The sequence below is a fragment of the Galleria mellonella genome, unplaced genomic scaffold (genome assembly GCF_026898425.1).
Source record: "Galleria mellonella isolate WM207_F2 unplaced genomic scaffold, CSIRO_AGI_GalMel_v1 utg165, whole genome shotgun sequence".
Taxonomy (NCBI): Eukaryota; Metazoa; Arthropoda; class Insecta; order Lepidoptera; family Pyralidae; genus Galleria; species Galleria mellonella.
Genome location: NW_026442009.1, coordinates 1,243,277 through 1,254,140, shown reverse-complemented (window position 1 = coordinate 1,254,140; position 10,864 = coordinate 1,243,277). Strand labels below are relative to the sequence as shown.

Below are 10,864 nucleotides of genomic sequence, written 5' to 3'. Positions count from 1 at the left end.
GTACGGAGAAGACTATCTAAATGTCCAGAAATGGCACTTAATTTTTAAATATTACTTCTCATACTTTATTTTTAATTTTATAAAAAATTCATAATATTTATTTTCAGACAATAAAATCTTAATGAATTATGTTAATAATATCGTTGTTATTTGTATAAGAACAAATTTTTTAATTATACTTTAATTCGAAAATAAAACAATCCAAATAATTTTAATACAAAACTTTACCTGATAATTTGGGAAACTATATAAGTATTGTGTCATTTATTTTCATCTAAAGACGCATCTAAATATTTATAACACTAGAGCAAAGTGCGTCCTGCGCTCTAAAAAAGATGCGCGCGCATCCATCACTAGACGATCCCTACAGGCTGGATGCTACTACCACTCTATCAACCGCCATTGATGATTATAAGAATCTACGCATTTGCTTCAACTACATAAAGTCTACGCCACAGATTATTATTAAACTATCAAACGTGTTGATCATCGCAAGTTCAAAATAGATATATTTGTTCAAAACTAATATACTATGACACTAATTTCGTGTTCCAACTAATTCTAAACCTTTGAGATGAGCCAAATTATAAACTTTGTATCTTAACAGCATCCAAGTACCTGTAACAAAAACAAAAAAGAATTAACATTTTTATTTTAATTATATTACGTACTTGCTTTATGCCCGCTACTTTGTATGCATATATTTTAGTAGTAGAAAAATTTATAAAAAATATCACTTGTAGACATATCAAGATAAAACATATCAGATTTGAAATTAGACTTTCAGGAACAAATACATACATACAGACTGCAAAACAAAATTTCAATATTATATTGTTTTAATTTCTATTGCTCTTATTAAAACCATTATATCTCCCCTGTACAGACATCGACTAGTTACAATTTTATTATATTAGTGTGATATTAGTATGATAAATAAATATAAAAAAAAAATATTGTAAAATTTATGTCAATAAAATAGATTCTAATGAAAATCTAAATAAATAAAAATACCATAATAACACAATCGACTATAGTTAATTCATTTTTATTATTCATTAATTTCATTTAGAGTATTTCTGTGATTATTTTAATAAAACTTAGTCACTTTTTCATTGTATTATTAAACATATTATAAGCACAAAAGGTCTAGATAAATAATACACACTGATTGAATATATTTATAACAGAATTATTTTATTGGTTCTAAAGCATTGTTTTCTGCTCCCACCCTTTCAACTATACACCTTAACTGCCCACTAAAATTCCACTACTGGTCATGGAAACATCCTCATAAAATACTCATATGCTCATATACTCATATACTATAACTGCCTTGTGCTCTTGACATAGAATGAGCCACCCCTCCTTTCCCGTGGATGTCGTAAGAGGAGACTAAGAAAGCTTATTGGTCGACGGGTGGACAGCAGCGTCCCTCTTATAACATTACCAAAGCCTAACAGTGGTTACCAACCTGCCTACCAAGCATGGCAACTACTGACGAAATCCTCCATATGGAGGAGGCCTATATTAAGCAGTGGACAGTAAACTGATATGACGATATATGAACATATATAGTATAAAGATTTTTTTTAATGGGTGAAAATGGAATGGTAACCCCGCCCGCGCTATCAGTATACACCGACGAGGCACCAGTGAAAGATTATAGGTGAGAATGAATGCAGGTCAGTTGGCCCACCATGATTAATTCTACAAGAATTAAACAAGATGGTTTCCAGGGGGAACTGCGAAGAGGTCGACCTGGTTGGGTAAATTGCTAGCAATGGGATTCTCAGCCTCCATTACTAACAATCCCTTTCCCCCCAGTATAAAGATATTTCCATACCTAATTATGAGTATTTAGTTATAGTTACTATAGACAGAAAACCATAATAAAAAATAATATTGCAAAGTCTGCATTGGCATAATTCGTTGTGAAATAAACTAAATAATAGTACCTGCCTGCTACTACAACACACGCAAATCAATTTTAGAACTTTTGCAGCAAGCCGAACTGTTGTATACAAACAATCAGTCATGTTCCAACTACTGTTTTCCTCACATATTCATTGGAAATGTAGAAATTATATAAGTAAACGAGAAAATTATTTTAACTATAGAGTAAATTATGGTTTTTCCCCCGAGATTCAGAATAATATAGATTATAATTTATTTTTACAAACTTTTATAACTATAATACTCGTAAGAGTGTTAGTTCAATAGTTTTAATCAGTCCATCCAATCCTGTTTTTTTTTTCTTACCTATCCAAATTGGAAGTTTTTAAATATACTCATAGGTAATAATAAAATAATCTAAAATATAATATCGCATCAATAAGGATATGAAATATTGTATATTTCATATCTACCTTTATATCTTATATTAGTTACTAATTCTCTCTCTGTTTTAACCTAAAAAAAAATAATTTTGTGTTAATTTTAATTCCAATTTAGAAATCGATTTGGAATTATATATATATATATATATATATATATATATATATATATATATATATATATATATATATATATATATATATATATATATATATATATATATATATATTATCCTCAGGAATGGCACAATGAAATATATTGTCTTATCCATGGTATTTACTGTTCATGTCATGATATTTACTGTTCATGTCTGTATACAACGGTTAAATCTTTTCATCAGATGGGCCGTCATTTTATTTGCCATTCCAAATTTCATAAAAAAATTTATGTTTTTACAAAAAATGTGTTTTAGTACTGTCTATTGTCTAATACACGCAGTACAAGCATTGCTTATTTTGGCATTACATAGAGATGTGTAATGTGTGTATTTAAAATATAGAAACAATGATAATATTACTTTGGTAAATATATATAAATGCAATTAATAAAATTCTATATATGGCATACAACTTATGTTCAAATGATCAAATCAACTGATTGCTAAACATTTTATCTTTACCCAAGAAAACAACTTCAGTAAAGATAAACTGTTTTTAAATTGTTATTTGAAACTATTATTTTAATTACTGAAAGCAGCAAACAAGTACACGTTACCACCTGATAGATAGAGGTGACCATCGGGTTAAATATAATGTATCTCTCGAGGCAGCTGTCAGATATTCTCCAAAAGAAATTTCAGTTCGTTGTCCAAATTCATACTAGATATTATACCCTTCATACGGATAAACAACAACGCAATCATCGTACTTGATACCTGTTGCATAAATTATTTTAATACGTTATTATTTCTCCGCTATGGCAGCAGAAATAGCGGAAATAACGTATAGATAGAACAAGAAAACAGCATTCAGCGAATTGTTATTTCTCATGCATGTTATAACAAAAACATAAATAATGAGAGATCAATTTACCCACAAGTATCTAGGGGACATAAGAATAATATTTCGTTCTTATGTTAGGCATGTGAGGGAGTAGGTAAACTCACAGTTACCACTATGTAATAGTACCTACATAGATGAGTCACTCAAAAGCACCGTTGATAAAGTTATTTTTATTAAATTTGCCTCTTCTTTACAAATATTTGTATTCCATACATTAAAAAACAGTGTTTGTCATTTTTCGCAACTTTTCTGTACTTTCGTTAAAAAACATCTACAAAATATTGCCCTATTGAACTGATTTTAACTGATATTGTTACAAAGTCCTTGAATACTACGAGCATTCGCCTAAAACCAGGAAGCAAACCCCGATCGCGTGCCGACTTTCATTACCAAGTTGTGCGTGTCGCGTTCTTAGGCGTTCGCCTGAAAATGCTCTACATCGCATTGTCTTTTTATCGGTCAATCGATAGTTTCGCTCAATAAACGGGAAAACCACACTAATATATGCACCTCGACGAGTTATATCATGGGATATCCAAGTTGAATAGGTATCTATAAATTATCTACTGACAACGCTAGGTATACCTAAATATTATACTAAATCGTAAAATTATATTTGTGGCGTTTTGTTTGTTGTACCTAACACTCCATAGATGTTGTGTGTTGTGTTTGTGGGTTTCTATATTGGGTGTAGTATTTAAATGCTATTATTATAAACAACAGATTTATTATACGTATTAATTTTGTAAAAGCAAGCGATAGCAGACAGCGCAAATCTGACAGAACATTTTGACATTTTGTGTTGAGGTGCGTTCCGAGCGTACGTAACACTCCCCCACGTTGTAACTTAAAGGTTCAATCTGTTTGTAGGTTTTCTGATTCTCGTACTTCGGCGAAGTACAACTGGTTGCTCGACACCACTCGGAGATGCCGGCGTAGCTACTGGTGCGAGCTGTGGCTGTGTCACATTCTCTGTAATAGAACCTGGAACAAATAAAGATTTTCTTTTCGAAACAGGCTTATTATTCTCCGTTCCTGTTTCATGGCAGGGTGAAGTTTCCAGTACAGGTGAGTCAGGTAAGTATTCTCTCCCATCAGGTGTATAATTCAATCTTCTTTCTTTTTCAGGTGATGATACAGATGTCGCAGCTGGCGCGGCTATCAACTTAGTTACTACACTACTAACTTACAAGGTAAGTAAGGTAAGTATGAAACATCATTTCCTTGAGTACACATAGTTCTTCTTATCTGATCTATATGCCTTGTATGTATTTTTCCATCCACTTCCACATTGTAGTGTAGTTTTCCTTTCTTTTGTATTACTTTCCCAATTTTCCATTTATTACTGTCATAGAATCTAATCTGCACTCTGTCTCCTTCTCTATATATTTTATTAAATCCTTCTGTATTTTGTTTCATATTCATTTCTGTAGTTAGATCTCTTTTTACTAAGTCTATTTTTGTTCTATATAACCTTTTAAACATCATTTCCGCTGGACTTAATCCTGTAGTATTATTAGGAGTTTTTCTGTACATCATTAAAAATCTTGATAACTTTTCCATTAATGTGCCTTTCTCATGGATCATGCTTTTAATTTTATTTTTAAAAGTTTGTACATATCTTTCAGCCTGTCCATTTGTAGATGGATGAAACGGTGCTGTAAACTTGGACTGAATTCCATTTTCTTTCAGAAATGTCATCATTTCTTCTGAACGGAACTGTCTTCCATTATCTGATACTATAGTTATAGGTAGTCCAAATGTAGTAAATAAGTTTTTTAATATTTTAATAGTAGCTGTAGTTGTTATGGATGTAGTAGGTATTACTTCTAGCCATTTGGTGTATGCATCCACAACAATCAGAAAATATTGATCAAAAAATGGTCCTGCATAATCAATGTGAATTCTACTCCATGGTTCTTTTGGGTATTCCCAACTGTGTATAGGTATTTTTGTAGGATTTTTCTGTAATAAACAACATGGTTTACATTCATTTACCATTCTTTCTATATCTGCATCTATATTTTTCCACCAGACATAGCTTCTTGCTAGTGCCTTCATTTTTACAATACCAGTATGAGCTGTATGTAATTCTTGTAGAATTGCAGGTTGTAATTGTTTTGGAATGACTATTCTTATTCCATAGAAAATGCAGTTACTTTGTATAGAAAATTCATGTAGTCCTTTTGTATAATTTGTACCTGATTGAATATCCTGATATAATTTCTGTAATTCTAAATCTTTAGCTGTAGCTTCTTTAATTTTCTGGAATGTAACTGGTAGTACTGTAAGTTGATTCAAGTAGAATACATCATCATCTGTTAGTTGGTTATATTTTACTGTAGGGTGTTCTAACCTTGAGAAATAATCTGCATTTGCATGTTCCGTAGACTTCCGTACTTTTATATTGTAGTCAAATCCAGCAAGAAAATTTGCATAGTGTAATAGTCTTACAGCGGTAGTTGTAGGCATAGGCTTTTCCGGATGAAGTATTCTTGCTAGTGGTTGATTGTCAATTATTAATGTAATCTTGCGTCCATAGCAATAATGAAAGAACTTTTTCAAACCCCATATCAATGCTTCTGCCTCTTTATCCAGCTGGCTGTAGCCTTTTTCTGCACTGGTAAGTGATCTCGATGCAAATGCTATTGGTCTCTCCTTATTATCTGGCATAATGTGTGACAACACTGCACCAAATCCAACAGGTGATGCATCAGTAGCTAATGTAATTGGTAAGTGTGTATGAAAGGGTGTAAGTACCTTTTCGCTACATATTTCCTTCTTTAATTCTTGAAATGAAGTTTCACATTCTTTTGACCATATAAATTTTATATTTTTCTGTAGAAGTGTATATAGAGGATTTAGTTTTGAAGCTAGATTAGGAATGAATTGTTGGTAATAATTAACCATTCCCAGAAATGTTCTTAATGTAGATACATCAGTGGGACTTGGACTATTCTTAATATCATTTACTTTTTCTTCAGTAGGATGCAAGCCGTTCTCATTTATTTTATGTCCCAAGTATGTAATAGATTTCTTCAAGAATTGGCATTTATTTTTATTTAAATGTAGTCCACACTCTTTTAACTTTTGAAAGATAGTTTGTATTCTTTTTAATAATTGTATGTATGTCTGTCCTTGAATAGCTATATCATCGAAGAAACAGGCTGTACCTGGTAGTCCCTGGAGGGTCTGATCCATGTATCTTTGCCATTGATTTGGAGCGACTTTGACACCAAACATTAGTCTATTGACTTTAAATGTACCTTTGCATGTACTGATGGCTTGCATTTCAGCTGTGGCTGGGTCAGTTTTCATGTGTAAATATGCCTGATTTATATCCAAGGTACAGAAATATCTACCACCACTTAGTTTGGAGAAAACTTCTTCCACTCTTGGGATTGGGTACTTATCATCAAGTAAATTTTTATTTAATGTGGCTCTGTAATCAGCACACAACCGTACACTGCCATTCTGCTTCACGACTGGTACTACAGGCGTTCCCCATTGTGAATATGTAACTTTCTCTAATATCCCAGCCTTCTCTAATCGATCAATTTCGTTTTCAACTTTTTCTTTTAGTGCAAACGGTACTGGTCTTGCCTTGATGAAAATTGGTGTAACATTTTCTTTTAAGCTGAATTTCACTGTGTAGTTCCTTATTTCTCCAATTTCTTCTGAAAATATCTCTCTATATTGATCTATTAATTTTTCTAAATTTTTCTTGTATTGTTCTTCAGTTATATCATTTTCCCCTATCTCTATTTTATTTATTTCCAAACGTACTCCTAATTTTCTTAACCATTCTCTTCCCACTACTGGGTCGACTTTCCTATTAAGAACAAATAATCTTCCTGTAATTTTCTTATTTTTGTATTGTATTTTTATGTTACAAATTCCTATTGGGTTTATAATTTCACCAGTATAAGTTCTCAATTTTATTTTTGAATTTTCTAGTTTTAAATCACTGAAATATTTATTATAATATTCTGTAGAACAGGTGGTGACTGCGGCTCCTGTATCCAATTCCCATGTATGTCTCTCTTTGCTATGTAATTGTAATGTAATTTTAAACTTTTCATCCTTTTCACTGTTTTCTATTTTATGTATTTCATAAATTTCATCTTGACTTGAATATTCTTCATCTTCAATTGTTGTAATTTGTTTTTGTGACTTAAAGCAAACTGATTGGATGTGTCCTTTTCGGTTGCACTTTTTACAATATAATTTATTCTTCAAATAACATTTATTTGCCTTGTGGTTTGATTTTCCACATCTATAACAGCTGCCTTTCTTACCTGTATTTTTGTAAATTTTTGGTATAGGTTTTTGTGAAATTTTATTAATATTGGGCATATGAACATCTGGCCCCATTTGTTGGGTTTCACTTTTGGATGTTTCGATTGCCATTGCAATCCTTATTATTTCATCAAATGATGTTTGTGATGATTCTTGTAATAACCTTTCTTTAATTTCTGAACTGCGAAGACCTCGTATGAATTGTACACGTAAATGTGTATCAAATGTTGTAGATTTACATGAATTGCAGATAAAATTGCATTTTCCTCCTATTTCCTTTAGTCCCGCTACGTAGTTAGCGATAGATTCATTTTCATTTTGAATCCTTAAACAGAATTTGTGTTGTTGAGCAACTTCTCCTGGTTCTGGCGCAATATGGTTCTTTAATATCTCAACAAGTTGTTCATATGTTTTATTTTCCAGTGTATCTGGAGCAGTAATATTTTTGAGGACTTGGTAATATTTAGCACCAATACAATTTAAGAAGATTTGCAACTTTGTAACAGGGCTTGTAACCCCTTTAAGATTAATATAATTGTTCAATCTTTGTATGTATGATCCAAAAGATTCGTGGAGTTCGTCATAAGGTTGTAAAACAATACCACTTACTGTGTTATTACTTGTAGTTTGCTGTTGCTGCATAAACATGGTTTGCATCTGCGCTTGTTGGTTCTGCACCGTACGTAGTGTCTCGGCGAGTGACGCCATAAGTTGCGTAAATTGTACTTCCATTGTAATGGATACAGGAAATTGTGAAGCGGGCTATCATCACAGGGAAAGGAGCCCCTGGATTGGAAGGAAGGGTATGTATGTAGGAACAATTGGGTTATTGAACACGTGGCTGTCCCGCCATTTCACTTTAGGTGTACCGATTAATGCTGCTGTACCAGTTAATCTTCGATCCTCGTCGCCAGTCTGTTGTGTTTGTGGGTTTCTATATTGGGTGTAGTATTTAAATGCTATTATTATAAACAACAGATTTATTATACGTATTAATTTTGTAAAAGCAAGCGATAGCAGACAGCGCAAATCTGACAGAACATTTTGACATTTTGTGTTGAGGTGCGTTCCGAGCGTACGTAACAGATGGGGGGAAAGGAATTGTTAGTAATGGAGACTGAGAATCCTATTGCTAGCAATATACCCAACCAGGTCGACCTCCTCGCGGTTCTCCCTGGAAACTATCATGGTTAATTCCTGATTAATTCATCATGATGGGCTAACTGGCCTGTTTTCATGCTCATCGATCACCGTTCACTGGTACTCCGCCAGCGTATCCCGTTAGCGCAAGCGGGGTTACCATACCATTTTCACCCATCAAAACACTCCATAGATTACCAAAAACGTATATTGATGTTAAAATTATTTATTTGTATACTAGTTAGTTGCCGTGTGGTCCCAGTATAAAATAGAACACACCTTTCTTTCACGTAGATATCGTAAAGGCAAGGGATAGGCAGCAGCATCCCTCTTAAGACATTTCCAAAACCTAACTGCAGTTGCCAATCCGCCTGCCAAGCGTGGCAACTACTCGCAAAATCCCATAAGGGGGAGATTTATGTTCAGTAATGGACAGTTAAAGGCTGAAATGATGATGATCATATTAGTTAACCAAGTTCGAGATGCGATGGTGTTACTACTGATAGATTTATTAATTCTTTATCGACTACATTATTACATAGTCAACAAGAGTCTAGATATTATATGTATTACCAGCAATTATTTATGGTTTTACCCGCGTGTAACAATTTTTTTCTATATAATAATATTATGCATTTCACAAAATATTTCTTTTTATGTTTAGAAATATAGTAGTGTGTTGTAAAATATTTATTGTGTATATTGGACACATTAAAAAGATTTAATATATTATACAATGATTATGTTAATGATTTAAAATATTTATATTTGACATGTATATTTCTTATGTTATGCCAATCAATCAGTTATTAAATATATTTTCTTCTATTTTTTCCATTAATTCTCATATTTTATTTTTATTGTTTTATTTTTTTGAGATACTGAAACATCTTCATTCAACTGCATAATAAAAGAAGAGATTTTATCTCTCTTTTCTGTAAATGTAAATCGGTCTTTTTAAACAACAATTCAAAGTAGGTCACCAAATATAACCAAGTAGAGTTTAAAACAAAAAGTAAAAAACTAAATGCATATGAAGGGAAAGCCTTGTCATATCATCGATTTACTATCAACGAACACCGAAATCGCGGGGCCTTGAAACTTGAAAATATTGGAGAAACAATTTCTCTTGACACTCATGAAATATGTTGCTTGAAAAATTTAGTTGCAAAATACAACCGTGTGAGGTTCTAGAATTTACAACATTGCATGTATTAATAGTATTATTAAACAAAGTCCGACTTTGTAATTCTTCTTATACTGTCTTCAATAACTAATAAAATACATATATTAACGTATAATATTCCTCGATATATCAAAACATAACAACAAAATCTAGTAGAATTAAAAACATCGTTAGAAGATTACTTTTTTTACAACACAGTGGGCAAACAAGCATGCGGCTCACCAGATGGTAAGTGACTACCGCCGCCCATGGTCACCCACAACACCAGCGGCATTGCAGGTGTGCTGCCGGCCTTTTAAAAAGGAATATACTCTTTTCTTGAAGGTTATGTTGTCGTATTGGTTCGGAAATACTGCTGCTGGAAGTTGATTCCAAAGAATGGTTGTGCGTGTGCACGTGATCAGAATTTTTCTTTACTATCTAATTGTATTATACATAATGTGTTGTTATTGATAACCAATATGTTTTATTAGTTATTAATAGTAAGATTATATAATAAAAATATATGATGATGTCTTTCTATTATTCCTCATTTGGGGCATAGAGATCGTAAAAGGGACTTCCTTTTATTATGCTTCCATGCGTAATACGTTATTATTTACATAATTTATACCATAAAAAGCATTAATGATGATTCATTCACTGACTCATATAACCTCACACTCCAAACCAATAGAAATTTAAGATTTTCTTGGGCGTTACTTTGTAAACATCAGCATATAAAAGGAATTTCTCCCAATTCAAAGTTTTTATGAGATATAATTTTGATATTATCAAATCAGTATTTACCAGAGGGAGACTTTGTACAAAAGTCGATTGCTTGGGGACCTCTGTCCCATTCGTGTTTCAACCGTGAAGCAGTTGTGTTTGCATGGTTGTGTTTCGGTTTGAAGGATGGGAT

The 10,864-nt window shown here is 32.4% G+C and overlaps 1 protein-coding gene across 1 annotated transcript; it reads right to left on the bottom strand.

Annotated features, from left to right (window-relative positions):
* Window positions 1–538: 538 nt before the first annotated feature.
* Window positions 539–8,369, bottom strand: LOC128200181 (uncharacterized protein K02A2.6-like). Its single transcript, XM_052892699.1, has 4 exons — window positions 7,801–8,369; window positions 4,813–7,170; window positions 4,120–4,322; window positions 539–618 (listed from the first exon to the last, which is right to left on the bottom strand). Exons 1-4 carry the CDS (start codon window positions 8,367–8,369, stop codon window positions 539–541), a joined length of 3,210 nt encoding a protein of 1,069 aa, XP_052748659.1.
* Window positions 8,370–10,864: the final 2,495 nt, after the last annotated feature.

Coding starts and splice junctions, on each gene's coding strand:
- LOC128200181 (XM_052892699.1), bottom strand. CDS start 8,369: ATGGAAGTACAATTTACGCAACTTATGGCGTCACTCGCCGAGACACTA. Junction 7,171..7,800: donor AGTTCAGAAATTAAAGAAAG/GTTATTACAAGA, acceptor TGTTCTTAATAG/GAAAGTCGACCCAGTAGTGG. Junction 619..4,119: donor ACAAAATGTCAAAATGTTCT/GTCAGATTTGCG, acceptor TTTTTGTTACAG/GTACTTGGATGCTGTTAAGA.